The sequence below is a fragment of the Ptiloglossa arizonensis genome, chromosome 9 (assembly GCF_051014685.1).
Source record: "Ptiloglossa arizonensis isolate GNS036 chromosome 9, iyPtiAriz1_principal, whole genome shotgun sequence".
Lineage (NCBI taxonomy): Eukaryota > Metazoa > Arthropoda > Insecta > Hymenoptera > Colletidae > Ptiloglossa > Ptiloglossa arizonensis.
Window position 1 is genome coordinate 6004724 of NC_135056.1, and position 23427 is coordinate 6028150.

Sequence of the window (23427 nt, forward strand, 5' to 3'; positions counted from 1 at the left end):
GTAAATCAATATTTGGTAGCCAATATTATTATCGAACGGTTTTCAGACTGCTTGGAATACCGAGCTGGATGTAACCACAGCAATATTCATGACCGCGCTTACTCGTATTATGTGATGAAAAAGGAAGGAAGCGTGTAATAGGCACTTAACACTGAATGTCACGGTGACTACAGGTGACAGGCTCTCCGAACTTAGGTTTGTTTAGAGAGCTTGCAAGAAATAAATCCTAATAGTTGTAATCATTTAAAAAACGTTCCCTGTCGTTGACGATACTATAAAACAATAAGTACACTAGACATCCTTAAATATGGAAAATTGAGGTGACCGTCAACGTGTCAATCAATCGAAACCTTATCTTATAAAAGTTCATATTATGTTCGTTCGAAAATAATTTTCATCGATTTATATAAAAACGAACGATTAAATTTGATATAATTTTTCGTTCGTCGTAGGGTCATAATTATAAAGTTATATTGAAACACAAATTTACACAGTTATGATTGGATGTTTTTATTCATTTTATGAAGTATTAACTACATTTATTACATAGGTAAATGATTCCATGTTTGTTTATGAATGTGGGCTAACTTCAATTATATCATTATAAAAAAGAAAGTAAAATTTATTTACAAGAATCAAAAGACTCTCCTTTGTGCTTTTTGACCACTTGAGGATCATCTTGATTCTCTGTTCTTAACATTAACCTGGGAATCCGTTTCGATTTTAAATAAGACATCGTTTCACTCGACGATCTAAAATCAAAATTAATTGTGTAATAAGATTGATTCTGATTGTAATAAGAGCTTTGTATAGTATGTCCGCTTTAACTATAAATATTAAATATACAAAAGTATTATTAACATAAAAACTATTTAATTTGAAGGGTATAATATTAGTCCTAAATTCTTTTTAAGATTAGCATTTACAAAGATTTCAATATTAACTACTTTTTGTGCGGAACCATAGATTTTTATTACAACTATCTCATTTTTCCGTGCGTTTTGAGACACTTTTTACGAGGTAAACGAAGTGCGATTTTTTAATCATTTATCAAATATAATAAATATTATAATATATAATTATAATAAATATTAAGAATAACTGAATTAAAATACAAAACTTGGCTTGTGTTCATCGGAAAATTGATGTGCTCTTACAATTACTTGTGAACATATAAGTGTAATACGAAAGTACCAGAATTTGCCAGTACTACTGTAATTACCGAGACTTGAATAACCAAATAAACAAACAACAACCATAATTTAATAGACATTACATTTAGTTTTACCTTGTGTTTCCTATTATTAAACATATAATTTTGTAGTCTTTTTAAAAAATACTCTTAAACATAATTTCTTAAGTATCTTTAGTTGTTTCTATATCATATACTGGAAACGATGACTAAACTTGATGTTTTTTGCCAATATTCATCGAAATATCTCATGAAATGATTGACCAATTGTGTACTTCCTTTACCTTGTTATATACACAGAATACGCAATAGAATGGATTTAATAAAAACATTGTTCCATTTTACAAAATATAGGTTACATTGAAATTTCTGTAAGTAGTAATCTCATCAGAAATTCAAATTTATTATATTTCCAACAATAAACGTCATTTCAGGTTCGATATCATTTACATCGAAGAAATTAACCGCCTAACGTGAACAATGAACAAGATGAATCGTCCACTAATGAAAATTTTAAATTGTATATTTTTCATTAAATCTTCGTAAAAGTGTTACCAATGTATTATCAGGGTTTTCCTGATGAAGATGAAGCTAAACTCAGTCTTGTTCTGTGTAACTCATGTACTTCTAGCAACAATATTGCGAGTACCAAATGCTAGACACCTATTATTAAAAATAGTTCGAATAAGGTTGTATTTTAACTCATTTTCATGAGGTCAACTCGATCAATCCATTGGCAATACTCTCATAAAGATATAATAAAAATTCCTATATCTATTAGTGCACTCATCTTAACGTGTGCCTTATAACTCTTAGACATCAGGTGTCGACCATACGTAAGCGAAGGACTCTTGCTCCGAATAGTTTCCAAAATTGGGGTAGGATAAATACCGATATATCCGTTTTAAGTTTTTAGCAAGCGAACATTTCTGAAGTACTGCATACAATTAAAACAGACATGCTATATCGTATATATCACACATTTGCCACGTATCTGGCGATACATAGAATACTTTGTTAATTAGATGATATAATATTTACCTCGGATGAGAAGTTTTAGATTCAGTCAACATTTCCGTTGGATTGCTTTCAGTCGAACTGGAACTTGTACATGGAGAATAAGGAATGATCTGATAAGTAGTCTTATTAACTATCTCATTAGTTGGTTCGGTATTCTCTGTTTGATTTGGCATATTGTTACTAATACGATTTTCTCCGTCTACCGTAGGTTTTTTCTTATCTTCTATATCTGTCTTCATTGATTTGACATCAACATGATTTTCGACCTTAGTTTTCAATTTACCATCTTGCGTAGGAAAGTTTACAACAGGTATAGTTATATTCTTGTCTCCTTTGGTTGAATTTACTAACTTAATTAATAGTTTGGACAGTTCTTCCCTTTTTCTTGTTACGGTTATTTCTTCAAACCAATTCTTCAACGTTTTTATTGGCAATGTATAATTTTTAATGGGATTCTGAAAGATAATTTTTACTGTGTAGAGTTATCACACTTCATTTGACGACACCAATAATAAAAATAAGTCATTTATTATGTATATATAAAATAAGGCATTATCATACTTTAAAGAAGCTCTCCACATATTGTAATACATATAATCCGCAATCAGTAAAATTTGATTGCTGAGGAACTTTCAACGATGCGCCTTTAATAGTATCTTTCGAAAATACTTTTTCACTTCCCATTTTTGCAACATATTCGCAACTCAAGTAATCCCTTAATGTTGCCACGACTCTTGCTCTACTTGCTCCCGCAAGAGAATCAAATATTAATATGCAGGGCCTAAGTAAAATCGAAATATTGAATAAATAGATTATTGTACTTATTACATACTAATTTATTCGTGAATATGCTCATGTACTTACACTTTTACAATATCTTGCTTTTCCTGTGCAACATTTTGTTCTACTTTTGATGAACGATTTTTATCATCTGTCGTTTCTGATTCGTCCTACATCAGAAATCAATGAAAATTTATTTTCTAATAGTGTTTCCATATTTATTGAATTTTAAAACAGTATAAAAAATGATTTAATTATTTATGTAAAACTTACGTCATCTTCGCTATCCATTTCCATTTCTTCATCATCACCTTCGGCTTCATCTCTTTCTGAACCATCATCAGGTTGATCTATAGTTATAGTAGTTGTCACTGGTGCGAGAGTGGTGCTACCAATTGTAACAGCTTGAAGTTTTAACTCCTTCAATTTTTTACTTCTTTGTACAGTCTTACGAACATCATTTTCTTCAGAATGTGCGCGATTTGTAGAAACTTCACCCACCAATCCAGGAAAACAAATAATAGCCAAAAACCAATGGGCACTGTAACATATTTTATATAGAATAAAAATTTAACCGAAATAATAGATGAAACAACTTTTTTTTATAAATACTTACTGTTCGTTAATAGGAATTATAATAAAATCTTTCTCAAATATATTGACATTTTTTGTCCACTTTTGTACCCTTGCATGTCTCTTCGCCGCAGGTGAAGGAGGCACATTACTTTCAACTGCTTGAGTGTGTGGACTCGTTAACCGTTTATAAAAGTAAGAACTAAATACGTGAGTTCTATGTTGATCAGATTCCGACAAAACTTCTAATGTCAAATATTTTAAATAGAAGTCTATAATTACATCGTTTAAAAATTGATCTTCACCAAGACACAAATAATCTTCAGTATTAATGGCTATACCGCCCTTTGCAGGCGGTGGAGGATATACAGTTATTCTGTGAACAACGGTTTTAATGTATTAATAAAATATTCTATATTATCGATATTTATTTCATAATGTATATAAATAAATGTAACCAAGCAAGTAAATTTATTTCTTACGTCTGTATTCCACCATTAATGTTAGAATTATTTAATGATGAGGTTTGGCTATCTCTCCTTGACAAACTTTGAATTTGTGAACTCTGTGAAGAAAAATATAAAATTACGACTAAAACACAATTCAAACAAAGGCTCTATAAAATGGTGAACAATACATCGTTTTACTTACATCTTTCGGTGATGCTCGTAATAGAATATCATTTGCTTCTTTCGAACTTAACTCCTCTAACAGACGTCTTCGTGAAAACAAATTTTTTAGCACAAGTTTTGATTCTTCGTTTAATTTCTCTGGTAGTAACGTTATTCGTTTATGTGTATGATCTATAAGAAAAATACAATTTTATTTTGACACTTTCAATTTAATTATAATACAAATCATAATGTATTTTGAAATTGATACCTTTTCCAGCAGGATCGTAATATGGTCCTTTCGGATCTTGCATGCCTAATAATTCACGAATCATAGCTCCAGTACTAATAGATGTATAAAAGAAAAGTACTGGCATTGATTTCCCAAAATGAATTAGTACTTTTATAATATCTTGATACCTAACTTCTAACGTTACAAAGCTTTTATCTATAAAATATATAAATATTTGCTTAATTATGATATCACCACCTACATTTTGTCATTACCATTAGTAAAATAAAATTACCATCTTCCAATAAAGGTACACCAAATCTTACTCCATTTTGTGAGATTACTACTCTTTCCTGAGGAACATATTTATAAGATCCTATCCTTACAGTTCGACACAACAGAGAAGTGTGAGGACATTGATCAAAATTATCTGAAAAATATTTAATTTTACTCTCCATCTCTTTGTGTAAATTGGACATGTACTTATTCAACACATCACAAATTTCAAATGTAATAGGTGTAAGTTTCTAAATAATACCTTTAATAATATATTCACTCTCCATGGCATAATCAGAACTTGTGCTAGAAATAGAATTGTTCGTAATTACTGGTTCTTTTTCAAGAATGGTCTCCATTTCTTCAGTGAAACTATTACTTGGAATATGCGAAAGTGTATTGTTATTAGAGCCCTCCGATTTTTTACTTTTGCTTTCTTCTTCTTCATCCGACGATATTGTTAAGCATTCTGAACAAGAAATATCATAGTTATAGTATTCATAAAAAGTACAAGTAAGTTTACATAATACGCTTAAAAACTGCATTGTGTTTGAACATTATAAAAAAATGTATAAATACACAAAAGAAATAGGAACAAAAGTTACTCAGTTTAAAGGAGTAAATATAATAGTAAAAAGATGAGTTTTCTTAAAATCGTTGTTTCCTAATTTCAAAATCATTTACATTTTCTTAAATGTAACCATGTATTTCTTTAGCATTAAATCATTTTATAAATAATGTGCCTTTTGTTGTTATACATTGAATCTGTGAATAAATAACTTTCCGTTAATAATTAATCAAGTACTTAATTTTTCGGTTCCCCAATACTTTACCGACTCTTCACCAGTTTTTCTATCGACTTCATAAAATTCTATTAACATTGCTTTAAAAAGCTACATTAGACGAATTACTGGAAGAATATTTATATTTCTACAGAACAGTTTCTGTGCATACTATGAAACGCACAAAGTTATTTTTTAATAACAAAAAATGATCGATCGATAATGACCAGCAATTTAAGAACAAAAACTAATTTAAAATGTAGACAATTTAAAAACTTGTATTACATTTGAGTAACAAATTTCGCAAAATGAAATTATATAAATCAATACAAAAAATGATAAAGATGGTTTAAAACTAAGGTATAGTCCACAAAATATAAGATTAAACAAATTTTTTTTATATAAGACAAACGAGAAAATTTTTTCACTTAATACGTTATTTTATAGAACTTGATTTTCGAATTTTCATTATAGTTATTAATCAAACCTTCATTTTTTGCAAGAAGTAGGCATAAAAGTATTCAAATATTTTTTTCAAATATTTACAAAATATATAAAAACTATTTTAATAAATTATAATATAGGTAAAAATAACTTGAAAATATGTGTTTACAAATTACTAATCTAAGAAAACATGACAGATATTGTCTTCCAAACTGTCAGTTTTTACCCTAACTGCAATGCATGAATCTCATTACTGTTTCAAATTATGTACTGTTAAGAACTGAAAAGTATGATCATCGAAGAAATGCGAGTCCTATTAGCCAAAATTTTGACTACACTTTCGTAACGCACGTAACTAACAAGGGGATCTACAGATGTAATATTGACATTTTAATGGTGTTTTGAAGGGTGATAGGACTTGCGATATTGGAACTAATAATATATGATTTTGAGCGCAGACAATTAATAGTTTATGAAATATTTAATGTTAAAGTTTTGGCGAACTTTATCTTCTGATGTACGTATAAAACTGATTGATAACTGAGAGTGCAACATTGTGGGTTAAAAGCGGTTGCATACCAAACCGGAATATCGGTTCATTTAACGCATGTTCGTGTCCCGTTGGGACTCATTTCCAGGATACAATATTCTTAGTACGAAAGTTGTTTAAAAGAAGCAGGTGGTAAAATGTTAAGTAGGGTTATAATATCAGCGATACTGCGAAACTGTCTATACGTACTCACTGCCGGTTGCTGTCTACATTTGGTTCAAACGATTTTAACCATATTACCACAGACGCACAAGGATGAGTAAAGTGCGAAATGTTTTCCGATTCCTAATTGGTAGAATGTGCCACCAATCTCATTCTATCACCTTATGTTTGCCGTGCATCTGTGGTTTGAATTGTGTGCACGTAAACTTGAAACAAATATAGCGACTCGTAGAAACTGCGAAATGCCAAGAGAGTAGTGCCAGCAATTCAAGGTTGGTCTGAAGGGATCTTTTTTTGGCGTAGAATTTTAAGGGTCTAGACGTCCCAAGGTGAGTAGAAGTTGCAGGCAACAAACGGTATATACGGTACTGTATGCAACAGACCATTATTACACAGGGGAAACCTAATTAGCGGATTGTACCCAACAAGGGTATAGCTTAACAGGTAACTCGATACTGATTCAAGTAGAACGCTATATTTGTTCCGCCAACCAGACATATAATTTCGGCCACCAGCAGTTATTGACCCCTGTCATCATTCATAGGCGCTCTACCTTCATAGCTACCTCACCAGGAGACGATACGGTAGCATGGTCTCGTGCCCATAGAAAGCTATCTGTCCGGACGCGCTGGAAACTGCCAGTGCAGGCAACGAGTTGGTCAGGCCTGAACTACACAGTGGACAAAAAATTTTTAAATCCAACAACTAAGATTTACGAAATATCTGACAAAAAGGGAAGTTGAAAGCATTGAAGAAATTGTACAGGCAGACTACAAATAATAAATTAACGATAATTTTAACATGGATTTTGTCATCAATATTGACGAGATAGAAATATGCTATTATGTGAACAGCGCCACAACTTTGTCACGTAGGCGATAAAGTAACCGAAATAAATGTGGATAGTTTAATAAATATTACGGTGACAGCATTAATTAAATTTCTGCCAGAACATTAATTTGAAAATATGGATCGTGAAGGCTCATATAATACAAAAAGGTTGAACCACGGAAAAAATTATATCTTGGGAAAAAGTTTCAATCGAACTCGGACCTACGTCAAAAAGCATCGGTTTGGTAAGTAAACACTTTAAGAGTTACGTTGCGTCCTCAGTTGAAAATCAGAGGCATATTTTAAAAGATAAAGGTCGCCAAAACTTTAACCTTAAATATCTCGTAAACTGTAGATCGCCTGCTCCCAAAACCATATGTCAGCAGCTTCGGTACCTCAAATCCCATCACAGTGTAGCAATCCATTAAAAAGCCAGCATTACACTTGGAGACTTCTTCTTGTAAATAGAATCTAGAAAAAGTGCCATCTATTGGTCAGTATCAAATTTAGATTCATTTAAGAACGATATAATTACTGAGTCCAGTACAGTAATCCTTGCCTTTGAGTGACAATTTTCACATCGAATTTAAGTAACGGGATAAATACCTACATCGCTTTTAAATAAATTGGCAATCCCGATTTTGTCACTTAAAAGTGGGAATTACTATAGAAAAATACTCGGCCCACAGTTGAAGTCAACAAGCATTCTTCTTACCTCACAGTACCTTTCCAAACCATTATTTTCAATTACCAACAGTACTCGGAGACAAGTGAGTCGAAGATAGGTAACGGCGCTCAATTCCTGGACTTTCGTCCCCGACAAGTGAAATCGTGTCATTCCCATAAGTGTCATTGTTTATTCAATGACATGACACGCACACGAATTCGAGATTTATCAGTTAAAGATAATTAAAATTGTTATATTTTTCATTATATCTTCAAAGTCATTGTGTACAAAATGTATGACAAAAATAACACTGTCGTCTTAATCCTTTCATCAAGTATTGATAACAAATATTATTTTTCAAATTATATTTGAAAAAGATGGTATTTAAAATAATATTATTTCAAATTACGTCCAATATAATAATCCTTGTGATATTGTCCAATACTTTGTATTCGAGGACACCTATTCACATCCATAGATAGTTTTGCAGAGAACAACTATAGTTATCACTCGTCCTCGAAGATTGATTTGCGGAGGACGACTACAATTTTTCTTCGTATGGTGCAGATCGTTTCACATAGAACAGCTAAAGTCGTTTTTCGTACTCACAGATCGTTTTGCGAAAGGCGACTAAAGTCATCCTTAATAATGAAGGGATCATCTAAATATCCGTTGCAAAACCTATAAGTAGGTATGACTAGACGAATAAACATACAAAAATAAACCCGAACCTTACTCCGTCATAAAATGTACATACGAATATCCGAATATCCGTCTAGCGTTGAATATCGGATGAATATTCGTCTAGCGTTGAAATTCATTACATTGATCGACTATTATATGTATTTCAACTAATACATTTTTTATATATTCTGAATTTCCAGACAAACTAATATTTCTAAAACTAAACGCAGCTTCGTACAGTCAGTATTATTTTAATGGTAAAACCACGAAGATCTGCATCGAAGAAGTTCTACAATTTGTTGCTAAACGCTAAGAACCTTGAGTGATGTGCTAATGAATCAAATTCCTTCAAATCTTTTTATATGCGAGCAAACGAAACCAACTACTGAACAAACTGAATAAATTATTGCCGTGTATTCTGCTGGACACTTACTTCCACAAGGAGGACATGAAATATTTCCATTAGTTGAGTGAGAATGTTAAGCACCATTAACTGATTCGAAGAATACGCGTGATTTTTAGGTTACATAGAAAAATGTGTAGCATGAGAGCGGTTGCACATGTAATAGATTAAAAACATAGTATGTAATTTGAAGTTATGATGTGCGCCAAATAATTTAGTTGTTTGTGGTCACTGAGAATGTATAGTACCACTGTACCATTTATAGACACTATGTCGCTTCATCCTTTGTCTTTACACACAAACTTAGCGATATTTTGCAGTTTTCCGCGAAACATTGCATACACGTGAATCATTCATCTATCTGCTTTGCAGTGGAAATATATATATTGGTGTTTAGTCTAATACTAGTTAATACTAGTCTAATACTCTAATAAGAGTAGAATCGGATAAACACGGATCGCCAGATGACATCTATTCGATTGCTCGCTGTGAAGAAAAGTGGAGCTCAATTAGAAGTATAATTGCTTAATTATTTGTTCAATACACGGGACAAAACTGAACAAAAACGTCAAACAAACTTTTGTTACCGCAAGTCTTCGATTCATGTAAGTTCCTCGGAAACGCAGTATAGATAAGAGGTTCTTCCTTTTTTCCCCAGCAAGAAGTTGAATAGTCGCCAATTGGCGATCTGCAGTTATCCAATTCCTTAAGAATTTACGAATTCATTACTTTGTGTTATACTGAATGACCTCATCGGCTCATATTTGCATTCGTCTCAACAAATGTCATCATCGTAATATAAATAAAAGAGTATAGGATTCTATAAAAATCTGTCCCACTACGTCACCCATAGAAAAGTTATTTATACCATATATCCACCTTTATACTGAATAATCTTTGTAAGAACTTTTTTCTTATAAATTCAATCCCGTATGAGATATTCCATTGTTGTTAGTTCGCGGAAACACCCTGTATGCGCAAAGCCCTATATATGGTTCTCGGGGCCATTAATTTATACGAAAGTCGTAAATATATGCTGTGTCAGAGCCATTAATATACATAGTGTATATATATATATATACTCCTACAGGTCCACTAATGTATTCGAAAGGCTCATGTATACACGAACAATAAATTTTTTCCGACAGTGAGCATAACGATGCGTATAGTTCCAGAGACTGTCGTGGATATTGTGTTGCACAATATTAATGATTCTAAATTAAAGTACACCGCGAGCAAATGTTTAAAGGAGTCCTCATAATATGACGCTCAGGAGCACGTGTCCCATTTTCCTTGTCTTCGTACACGTTCGAAGAATTTTTATATTGGACATGTCTAAAATTACTTCGTTACGAAATATGTATTATTTAATAATTTTGAAAGCAATAATTGTCTGTTTGAGATAATGAAATATTATTGCTTGAACACATGTTGCTAACAACACGTACACACAGAGCACATAGTGTCTGACGTCTCTTCTAATCATGGAAGAAACCTTGAATAGCCAAAATATTTAGCATCCACCGTACAGAATTGCTGGTATTGTTACATAGCGATAATAATTAATTGTAGCGTCGTACAACATAGTATTGTTGTGATTCCACATGATAGTGAAAAGTTCCTCCTTTATACCGCGTTTCATCTGCCTGTCCCATATGTTCTTACATTTGTAACATATGCATTGTGCAAACTGGGAACCGAAGTACGATAGTTGGAAAAATAGCGTAAATGTTCCAGAAATTAAGCGCTGTTATCTATGTATATCCGGTTTGATCGCCACTGAATGCATCGGGGACGAGAGTAAAAAACAGTGAGAACGAGTGAGATACAATTAAAGTGGTAGGGAATATTACGTAACAACTTGACGAATAATTGCGATGCTTGGACAAATTACAAAAGGGTAGCGAATCCTTTATATATTTCGATTTCCAATATTTATACAATACACTTCCTATAATTGTAACTAACCCTTGCATGGTATAGTATACAAATATGTATTTACGTAGGAATCTCTCGGCATTGCTTCGAATTCTCCCCCTCTCCTCCCTCCACTCTCTCTCACTGCTTTTTGCTGTTAATATCTCTTTAATTCAAGTATTAAAACAAATATTTCCATTAAAATAATAAATGACCTTAAAGTCTGACTAGTAAGCTTGACAATTGTACTTCTATTTTCTTACAAACTCGGCAATTTTCGTTACTGGTGTATCTTCTTCTAATTTTAAACGTAGCAAAAATATTTAAATGTACTGTTTTCATTAAATTTTACAGTAAATGTGCACTATTTTCGTACCTGGCTCCTTATGAATAGGCCTTTGCCTTGAAGCACCTCTTCCTCTTCCTCTTCCACGTTTATAAACAGACCCATCTCGTTCCAATTTCTCCAGTTTTGCTGATGAATTTCGTTCGTTATTTTTCTTATAAAAAGTCTGGAAAAAATTGACACAACAATACATACTTCAAACTTTACATGTCAAAATTAGTTTGTGTAATAAATTATAAGAACAATTCAAATATAAAATATAGTTGTATCTTTATTAGAGTCTGCTTCAAATTTAACCTGAAAAAATATACCAATGGCATGGTAGAATTTTTTATCACAAAAAGATTTGTATACATGTATGTATTTGGATTTCGTAATAATTTCATAGACATCGGAACCTACCGCCAAAAAATATAGGTGTTTAATGTTTACATTATAAAAACTAAAACCTAATTTAAATTTAACAAAATTTATCCCTACTTGTAGAAGAATATGAGACTATATATACGACTATATTGACGAATTTCTAGTCTCATAGATCTGCATCGTGTAACATTTAGCAAAAAGACTTGGGTGAATATTTGCCAACGCGCATCCAAGACTTCGACTGATTAATAATCTCAAAATTCTTACATCAACGGACAGCATCGTCTCCTTCTTTTCTTGCATACCCATTGTCATAGGTATAGACTTCACATCCTTCGGTAATTTTCTTTTGCACCGTAAACACCGATTGAAGTCGATTGAACTAATGCCACAGTGAGAACAAACGGCAAGCATTCCCTCAACGTATATAGGCTCCTAGTTCCATACAAAACGTATTGTAGATACTAATTACGAATATTTAATCGTATTATTACTTTTTACTATAATATATTTGTATATGTAATATAAACTATAAAATGAGCATAAATTACTTAGAAATATTCTACTGCACTGTAACGTAAAATACAGTAACGGCTCGTATAATGCCCGGATCGGGAACACAGTGGGACATTTTGCGAGGGAGGTAGTATTTCAGGATTGACTAGAAAGTTTAGTTATCTCTCTCGGGCTCACTCGTCTTTGTATACATTAAAGTTGATTATATTGAACATGCCTGTACCCGCGTAATGATTTACAGACACGGCCCCCCATGGGCATGGGATTGAGATCCGCCCCAATCGGTACGCCCTCGTCGCATCAAATTTGCTTACGAACTGCCAGTACGATGCAGCCTATCGGTCAACATACGTGAAAAGGGAATAATCAATTCCATCTTCTTGTAGGGTTGGGAACAGCATTGGAGAGCGAAACCTATAAGCACGTGACCCAGTTCGCTCAACCATCACTGACCCCTGAAGTACCATTATAGCCATAGTCGGGCTTTCATGCTGCCACATGAACCAACACTTCCAGTTGGTATCTTGCAGTTCATGATACTGGTCAACCAGCGCTTCGGGTAGATAGGGATGTTACTCCCCAACCGTCATAATTCCGCCATGGCCGCCCTGCGGGATGTCTTAGTATACATCGAGAACGAGAGTGAGACCAATGAGAGCGAGTGAAACACACTTAATGACTAGTGCATACAAGCGACATGCGTCACTTTGCAGCCGCGATAATATGACACCATATCTTGGAAATACATAGATTTATATAAAGGAGTTTACACGAAACACAATTGTGTAACAAATGTGTCGTTCAGCGACAACTTAGCGTCTTGTTTGCGTCCGAGAAAAGGAACACAGATATGACGGCTACCTTTCCGCGATGAAGGAATACATTATTATTCCTTATCAAACAGTTCGCGTCATTTCCACGTTGAAAATAATGTGGCAAAAAAGCTCACATTAATCTATTTATTGATGAAATAGAGAAACATCCAGAACTGTAAAATCATTCATTGAACGAGTATCATTATAAAATGAAAAAGTGAAATGCGTGTGGAAATTTTGTCAAAAATTTAACCCATATGCACTATTAAAAGTACATCATTTCCTTGATAGATCCATGTATGATATTATAACTAAATGTTACGCCGAGTAACTTCTTCTACCCTTCTCTACGTGTTATCATCTTCATGACTAGATTGGAACTAAAACGAACGCATGTTACTCATGCAAACTACGATGAGAATTTGATGCACAGAACGCAGTTACAAAATGATGCACGTCGCTCGTGTGCATCGGTCCTAAAAAGTAAGAAACAGTGAGAGCGAGTGAGATGCAGTGAAATGGTGGGGATAACTTTGGAACATATGCGCGGAAAAAATCGGGACATTATGTGAGGCATTACTGTATTAAGTATCGATGTTAATGTGACTACAGTTCACTGTAATACTGTTAATAGTTAATCATTATTGAAATCTATTAATTAAATTAAATTATATTGGATATATAAATGTATAATAGAAATAGAAATAATACACTAAGTATTTAGCGTTTCCATAAATCAAAAAATAATAGCAATAACTTCAAGAAAGCATATGGTTGAATTTATATATTACAAAATTATATTTATATAAAAATTAATATCACAAGTGTCAGAGAGCAAACTGTATGTTCAGAGTAGAAATATCGTTCTACTACTACAGATGCACGAAACGAACTGTAAGGAAGGAGGTTCATCCTAGGGTTGTGATGCGCAAGGCAAGTACGCATACGCACACACATTTCGTGTACCTGTAGCGGTGGACGATATTGCTGAAGTAAACTTATTTGTTATAATATGTCACATTTTTAATGTAGTAATTATTTATAGTAATAATTCTTTCATTATTTATTTTATGATGATTTTGTTTCTTACTTTACTATACTTATTTGCTTTCTATTTAAATTATTAAAGGAATTTCATTTTTTTTAATACATATACACATCATTTGGTACATGAAAATTAAAAGAATCCTAACTCTCTTGATACTACAACACGTGCCTTCCTTCTCAATAAATTGCATACTTCTTTAATACAACATATTAAATAAAATGTTCCCAACTTTACTATTTTTTATGTTTCATGTGCCAATTTAAATTTCAAAGCTGATTTAATACATACTTTCAAATTATGAAATACAGAATTATATTTTGTGTGAAATAACACACGCCTAAACAAACTATTGAATTTACTAGCTTACCTCATTTTGTTGCACAGGATTGCTGTTCTCATCTGGTGAACTGAAATTTATGATTGTGCCTTAATAGTTTTAAACATCACGTGTAAATTTTAGTCAAAACATATTTAATAAAAAATCTTACCTATGAGAATTATCTAAACTAGTATTAGTAGTGTTATCTTGATTATCATTTTCAGTCGTATCGTGTGATGCTACAACTGAACCAGATCTAGCATCTACAATATAGTTTATACCCAATGTAGGATCAGAAACTAAAGAAACACTTGTTGTTCCACAAAATATGATGTTTGCCTGAAAGTACAAATATTTGTATAACCAACAAATAAAATTCTTTCTGATAATTATAAATCTGATAATAGTTCAAATACCTGCTCTAATAAATCTTGAACCGTACAGTCCTCATTTGGTATGTCAAATGTAATTAATCTCTGTTCACCATTAGTAAACGTAACTAACATTTTTGCAGTGTTTCCCTGAATTTGATGTTGAACTATAGTATTCGTTGGATTATCAATAACTTGTTGGAGGTAGGCAATACTTTCAGATGAACTATTTTCTGAATCAGTTTGTGATGAAAAATTTTGTTGGCTAGTCAGTGCTTGTTCTGAAAGTGTTGAGGTTTCTGGAGATTCAATATCCATACTATTCACATTTTTAGATGGAGATGATAGTGACGATTGTTGTTCGTATTGAGATTTTTGTGTTAAAGTGGTTTGTTTTTGAAATTGTAATTGTGAAGCAGACGATGTATGTTGTCTTTGCTGTACAGCATTCGTTTGTTGTCGTGCAGGATTGTTTAATGAACCCTGCACTGATTGTGTTGTTGCATTTGATAATCGTTGCACATTACTTGTTTGCAATCTTTGATCATTTTGTATTTGTTTTAATTTTGTTTGTTCCATTTTAGACTGTTGAGGTTTTAATGAATTTTTTGGTATTAAGTTGGGAGTCTGAGGTCTAGTAAGAACTGTACTCGAAGAAGTATATCTTTGTGTAGAAGTTGGGGTCACATTTTGTCCAATGGGACTAACTGATTTATCACACAATGAAGGTGTAGATGCTCTAATATTAGACACATTAGCAGTATGTACACTGTTTATTAAATGTCGATTTCTATTTTGATATGACCTAGCTGGCTTCCTTTTTATAAATCCAGCATTTAATGATGATGCACTCTGTTTTGAAACTGCATTTTCACTAATACTATTTCTCTGCATTTTTACCCATTGTATTTGTTGCCCATCATTATTACAACCTATGAATGCCTTAGAACCTGAATAAATAAACATATTTTTTAATCATTTATTTTCTACTAGATGATCTTAATAAATGTTTATTACATAATAAAATAATGACTTTTTAAATTTAACATGTTAAAATAACATGCTATTTCAATTTTAATACATTTACCTTTATTATCAATAGTGTTTACAATGTTTCCTCCAAGAGGGTTAGCATTAACTGTTGTAGTCTTTAACACTCCTTGAGATGAATTTAAGTCATTTGTGTTCGTTTTGATTATAAAAACATTTTGTCTGAAAGCAAAATTTATTATATTAAACTGTAAATTGATATTCTGAATAATAATACAAAAAAATGATTAAGAACCAATTTTTAAACAGAAAAACATAGCGTACATTTTGCATTTCATATAGTTGATAATTTAATTACATATCATTCTTTTCTAAACACATATCAATATATAATATAAACTATGTAACTGTATCATCTTAATTATCTACTAAATTAGTAGACTAGTACAAACATTTTTATCTTGTATAATAATTTGATTTGGATGGGCCTACAAGCTACTTACAACACAATTTTTGTAAGTTCTTTTTGTTTGACATATTCATGATCATCTTCAGTATTTTTGTTAACCCTCTAAAATAGTTTTAGCAATAAAGTTCTACTATTTTGGATGCGCGTTGGACAATTCTCTATGAACTCATCACCACAAATCAATGAAAATTGATCTCCTTAATACATATATAAGTCCGTAACATATACATTCAATTTCACTAAATTAAAATAAAATTTATAAATTGGATATAATAATTTTTAGATATATATTATTTTCTGCCACCTGCTTCATTAACTAACGCTCATACTCCAAAACGCCCGTCTGCAAAGGTCTAAATGAAACCTTATAATTTCTTTCATTTATACTTTAACAGGTACAAAAACCAATTCATCAGTTACCACAAACTATTTTTTTTAAAAGAAAGTACAGTGTAATGGTGTACATTTTCCAGCATGTTTTCCAATTAATACTAGTCATTACTGATATTAGATGTGTGATCTGCGTGAAAAAAATATATAAGAGAAAATTAGAACTAGATTTGTGCCCAAAAGATTAAATCTATAATGGTCTTTTGCTGTTGTAAAGAATTTAAGTTCTGTAAACGAAGCTTAATTCTTTGAAACAAAAAAGTCATGAAATACTTTTCCTTTTATATACTCTCTTCATATGGAAGATCATTTGTTGAATATCAATATTAATTAATATTAGTCACCCAATGACACTGAAAAGTATATGACATTGTAGTATTTCTCTTACATACTTTTCTATTGAAGCTTTAGTTTTGATAATACAAAAATTATTTAATAGTGTTTCTTGAATTTCTCTCTGCACCTGCTGCAAATAACTTACAAAAATGTAATCTAACTAGCTTATAGTCTCCTCTAAACCAAATTATCCAAGCACAACAAAAATTTGAATTAATCCACTAACAAAAAATAATCAAGGTAATCAAGTTAAGTAGTTCACCTTGTATTTTAAACAATAATATCTCTTATTTTAATCTTTCTTCTACAATGGAATGCATTAAAAAATGACAATTATATTATGTGTACAATAATTAAATGAAGTTAAAATACAATTGCCAAGTATTATTTTCATAAATGAAAATAATGAGGAACAAAGGGTGCATTGGTACATTTCTAATTTGATTGCATATTTTAAATTTTAATATAAGCAGACATATTTTCTTTAGCTCAATTTTGATATTTTAAGCAATTTTATATAAAGTTTTTGAAGGCTAGATAAGGGCAAATGTAAGTAATTAAAATAATAGTTTAATCTTTCATATTTGAATTAACATTTCAATTCATTATCTGAATAAATGAAAAATTTTTAAATATAAGATACTATTTCACTATTAAACATGATAGATTGAAACAAACTATTATCAGTTTTTATTATGCACTTTTCCTATTTTTATAATAAATATAAAAAAGTAAATAGTTTCTTAGTGTATATTATACTTTGTGTTTGTAAATACTTTATTTTTTATTATTATAAATTAATATTAGATTACACATATCGTATGACGTTACGAAATGATTAATAAACCCATGATAAATATTCCCAATGAAAAAAGTATTACACTTACGTTTACTTGTATTCACTATGTGAAATGAATACTATAACTTACATGATATGCTCAAACTTCACATTCATAGTGCTTGCTGCAAGTTTTTAGATTATCAAAATATAATATTTTATTACTAATTCAGTAAAACAGAGTAGTAATGGGAAGTTTCTTTGAGGCACACGTGTACAATACTATGATGATATATTCTAAACGATATGTTTTCTAACATAAAAAATAAATAATGTATGCATTGTTCTTGGTAATTTCATTAAGAAAAATGTGTTGTTTATAAATACACTGTTTAAAATAATTAAAGGATCTTCTACTCAAATAAGATAATATTCTGGAAGTTATTAATTCAATGATTAATCAATAAAAGTTAATTATACGCATACAATAATTCTTTTCTTCTAGAAGTTTAGTTTATTTTTTAGAATTCAATATTTGCTTAACTTTTCAGATCCAGTAATTACTTCAATTTATTTGTGATATTGTATTTTTCATACATGTGATTAGAAGACTACCTTAAGAAGTGTTTCATAACAAAGTGTTATAATGTATGAAAATAAATAATAATCAGAAATATTAAGAAATATAATCAGTCTAAATAATCTGAATTACTCATTGTGATTATTAAACACTTTATATACTTATAAAATTGCATTTTATTCAAAACATACTGCCATATACATGAAATGATATATACCTGTTTACAAAATTGTAAATGCAATTAAGTAATGTTTAAAGTGTTATTTAATTGCAATCATATTACGTTTTAAAATATTTGTTTTCACAATGCATAAAATAGATGTAAAATATACCTTTTACAACCTATAACATGCTTCACAATTGATATTTAATTTTCATAACCAGTGCCACGTACCAATACCCCCTTCTTTTTCCTCGAATGTTCGATATCTTTACATTCCTAAATATATATCAATATATGAATGTACAAAATTGAAATTAAAAAGATATCACACTGCTACTTGAATATTTGGAAAGTTGAAACGCATGCGCACAAATTACCCTTGTTCCAATTGCGTTGTAGAGATTTGACTCCCTAAATTAATTTGCTGTGAAAATATTGCTTGCCCACTGTTTTGCGGCGCAGTAGTGTAAGTCAAAAATTGCTGAGAACCATTACCACCATTATTTACGTCTTCAAAAACTAACTTAACATTTTGCCCTTCTACAGAGCAAATTTTTTGTAAATCTTCAAGTGATAATGTACCACTGGCATTGGTCACAAAATTATAATATTGTGCCATATTATTCAAGATTCAACTGCTTGCAAATATGATCTTTTGTCAATCAATGTAGATCAATATCAAACTGATCAATATCACTACTATACCGAATTACACCAGTCCATCAATATCATATCTGTAGAACGACGAATTAGTATCTGCACAATAAAACCTATTAAAAATAATTTAAAGTTACTCATGATTTTTAATATTTACTTCCACAAATCTGATATTATAATTTCATAGAAAAAAGAAAATAGAAATATAGAAGCAAATCTTAACCAAAAGGGAATTGAGCTAATAAAAAATATCAAATTAATATTACTTAATATTTTACTGTTCTTTTCAAGTGTATTACATTTATTATAATTCAAATTTGTGTACAAATACTTTTAAAAATAGTATTTTAATGCCAAAGCCTTGAACAATAAAATAAACAAAAATAACGAAATTAAAACCAATTCATCTTACAGATGTATTACAGAATTATATTAATTAAGTATTACATTCACATATTTGCAAAAAGTAATTTATTTCCAGATTCATTTACATTAAATTGAAATAACTTATACTTTATATTTGTGGTATAAAATTTTTATATATTTCATGTATATTATCACAAGTGTTTGAAAGAAATATATCTTAGAAATTAAAACAAAATTTTGTTAAACTACCAAATATAGTTTTAATAAACATATAAAGCATACTAAAAACATTCATTTTTTTTTAAATAAATGGACATAAAGTGAAAGATATTACTTAACTTCTTAAGTAGTCTCCTATAGCAAATTTCTTATAAATTGCATAATAAAATCCTACATTGCTTAACAATAAAAAGTCAATAAATCTAAACATTAATTTTGTATACATAAGACAATTTTATGCACAATTTAAATGTTTGAAAATTTGTGTACAGCATGTGCTTCAAAGTCTTGAAACATTGATAAAAATTTCTTAATAAAAAATTGCAGTATCATGTGTGTTGTAGAATAATTGACGATTAAAACCTGAGTAGCCTTATAAATAAAATTGTGCTTCTAAATTATAACATGCGAATTTTTATAGAAAAAGACATTTATAAAATTATTAATAAATAAAAATATAAAAAACAATTCAAACATGATTACTCTTAGATCATAAGCAAGAATTTTAATTTCATATTATTTTGTATAAAGGGTGTTCTGCTAGAAACAAATCACCTAGTTATCTTCTGTAATTGTAATGATATAAAAAAATATGTACCATACAAAATTTTAATGTTTTTCAACAGTTAATATAAAGCAAGGAAAATTTTCTTTTGTTTTTTTTTTTTCAGAATATTTTAGATTACTGGTACTGTCTTACACCTAAGTACATATTTCCGTCTCATATGTTATATTTGATATTAATACACATTCAAACATTCCAATAATATGGCCTAAAATTTTAGTATTGAAATCAAAGGTCAAAATATTTTATAATAAATGTTTTACAATATAATATTCTCTGGTTATGATACTCTTCTTGGTGGTTTCTAAAATAATAGCATTATTCATGGGTTGTTTTAAACAATGCATTGCGAACAAGGTATCATTTTGAACATTTATTATGAAAAACTAATGACCATTGATTTAAAATACTAGGGTTCCAGGTAATTTTATGATATTATTAGAAATATTAAATGTAAGTTAATGTAAAGGACAATATGTAAGAGAGAAAAATATTTACTTTCAGGTAAAAATATATTAGTAACTTTATATATACTGAAAAAATGAAATTAGAAAGAAAATTGTTTATGCAATATACTCTAAAATCATTGAAATTTTGCATAAAACATTTTTGCATACTAAGTGTTATACTTAGTTATACTATGAGATACATACCATTATTAAATATATAATACGTATTCTCACATAAATTAGAATAAACAGTTAAAAATTGTATTAATATTAATTCAAAATCCATCACTTTCTATAAAAGAAATAGAATTCGTGTAAAAGTATTGTTTCCAAAAAAATAGAAGTACAATAAATATATTTATTTATAAATCTTATGAAATGTTTTGTATTATTTCTCAATAATGTTTGAAATTTGAAATCCTTTCAGATTACATACACAACAATTACATATTACTTAAATGTTTTTTTAATACATTCTATATCTAATGATATTTAATAATTGTGGTACATGTACAAATAAAAATTTTAAGTATGGTAAGCATGAAATTCACATGCAAAACTGTATATATAAAGTTAAATGTAAAATAATGTTCATATAAACATTAAAATTAAACGTTAAAATTGAGATTAATAAGATAATAAATCCAATAGCACATAATCTAAACATTAAAAACAGAAGAATTAAAATTAAAAGTGAAATAATTGTTTACAAGAAACGTAGAAACTTTATAATTAATACCTATTCTTAGCAATATATTTTGTAATTATTCATTTGTACATAATTAACAATTGTATTATCTATTACTTTACGCAATATTACTGCATATATATTCAATATATATATCTTAGAGTCAGTATAAACAATTAAAAGTAAAAAGTGTACTAGAGATGTAAAATAAGAAAACTTCTACAGATTGTTAACATTTTCAACACAGCATGTGATTTAAATTCGACTATAAAATTATTGATAATGAAATTAAACGTGTAAAAATTATTTCAATTATCATTTCTAGTATTACTACTGTTGTAGTATTTGATAATGCAAATTAAAATTTGAAACAGCATTAAGAATATAGAAAGTATTTAAATTTCACTGAATCATAACCTAAAAGTCGGAGAAAGAAACTAATTTTCATCTCTCATATCTACTATATAATAACACTATAAAATAAGTGCAGAAACACATGCATTAAAAATAAAATAATTACTACGAATTACGAAATATATTTATGATTCAATGATGAAACGTGCAAAATAAATGATAGTAAAACCATTTGAAAATTTTGGTATAACCTTGTTTTAAAATTGCAACAATGTTAAGTAAAAGTTCTAATAAAATATTATTAAACAAATTATATTCTATTACGCTATAAAGCGGCTTTATTGTTAATTCCGCATAAAAAACATGCGGAATTACTGACTTGAACATGAACCGACGTCTAGTGCACACATTACAAATTTTTTATTAAACTGACAACCATGATACTTACGGTCGTTTGTGCAAGGTGAAGTAAATATACAATTCCAATTTCAGCAATAACAAATACTCCTTGGGTCGTACTAAAGTTATTTCGTTATACTTCGCGTAAGTAAATAACAATTCCAATTCGCCATTTTACGTTACCGTTTATGTGAAAGAATCGCAAAGCAACCGATAGACCGCAAAAGATTACGCCACTGCGTCATTGAAGTAGAGTTTCCGGCTCCGGTTTTCTAAGACATTAATGGCGCGAAATTCGGTATGTTGTACCAGTAATGTATTAAACTATATTAATGTAGATATATATTTAATTTGTACGATTTAGTTAGAGGAACGTATACCTTATTGTATAAATATTGTTCAATTTAGTGTAAAAATTTTAAAAGTGATTGTAGTAAATAATATTTTTCCTAAATGTGTTTAAGTCAACAGAAATAATTTGAATTTTGACAAAAAAAGATAACTTTTTATTAAAATTTAAATTTATAAAACATATGTGCAACATAGATTAAAATACTTATATACATTCGTAGACAATAGTAGTTTTAATTTAAAACAAAACAATTTAATATAATAATATAATATATAAAATAATATTTTATAATAAGTATATACTCAAGTTTTAATATAAAACTTTGTATTTTTATTTTGAATGTATGTGATGTGAATTGTGTGACATAAATTTTTGTAAATTTAACCCTTTCTCGGTATAGTAAATTGACGAAATATGCCCTGAAGGATGTGTTTTTTCTTTTTCATTTAAATTATTTATTTTCGGAATAACATATATTATTCCCAAAAGCATGAAAATAATGTAATTTAAGATTCATGTATATAATAAACTTTAACAATCGGGTTGCATGATATATTTTGAAGCATAAAACCGATTTTTTTCCGATTCAGAAGATTGTAGTATAAATTCACGTATATTCATGATTAAATATGCTAAAAGTACACTAAATTTTTTGAGAAACGTTCGATGTAATCGGTTTCAAAATTAATTCCATACTGATTTCAAAAGCTGAGACATAGAATACAACTGAAATTAAGACTGTTTATTTTATTAGAGATGAGATTGAA

General features: G+C 29.7%; 1 protein-coding gene and 1 long non-coding RNA gene across 3 annotated transcripts; both read right to left on the bottom strand.

Moving 5' to 3' along the window:
- Positions 1–491: 491 nt before the first annotated feature.
- LOC143151224 (uncharacterized) lies at positions 492–22527 on the bottom strand. Of its 2 annotated transcripts, XM_076320151.1 has the most exons (19): positions 22358–22527; positions 18989–19381; positions 15993–16117; positions 14951–15855; positions 14704–14873; positions 14583–14622; positions 12104–12271; positions 11501–11636; positions 4947–5153; positions 4704–4838; positions 4448–4624; positions 4217–4368; positions 4048–4130; positions 3609–3941; positions 3266–3533; positions 3077–3162; positions 2774–2993; positions 2234–2667; positions 492–752 (listed from the first exon to the last, which is right to left on the bottom strand). In XM_076320151.1, exons 2-19 carry the CDS (start codon positions 19228–19230, stop codon positions 623–625), a joined length of 4011 nt encoding a protein of 1336 aa, XP_076176266.1. In that variant the 5' UTR covers positions 19231–19381; positions 22358–22527; the 3' UTR covers positions 492–622. The 2 variants fall into 2 exon arrangements, with proteins under 2 accessions (XP_076176266.1, XP_076176267.1); XM_076320152.1 differs by lacking the exon at positions 18989–19381.
- On the bottom strand, positions 6652–8550 carry LOC143151225 (uncharacterized). Its single transcript, XR_012993263.1, has 3 exons — positions 8169–8550; positions 7786–7924; positions 6652–7292 (listed from the first exon to the last, which is right to left on the bottom strand). It is a non-coding gene; the product is annotated as an uncharacterized LOC143151225 (long non-coding RNA).
- Positions 22528–23427: the final 900 nt, after the last annotated feature.

Bases quoted from the DNA above. Each gene is read 5' to 3' on its own strand.
- LOC143151224 (XM_076320151.1), bottom strand. From the start codon at position 19,230: ATGGCACAATATTATAATTTTGTGACCAATGCCAGTGGTACATTATCA. The intron at 12,272-14,582 runs GTAAGCTAGTAA...GTATGGAACTAG, and splicing joins ATCCTGTGCAACAAAATGAG to GAGCCTATATACGTTGAGGG. The intron at 4,839-4,946 runs GTATTATTTAGA...AATATTTTTCAG, and splicing joins GAGTGAATATATTATTAAAG to ATAATTTTGATCAATGTCCT.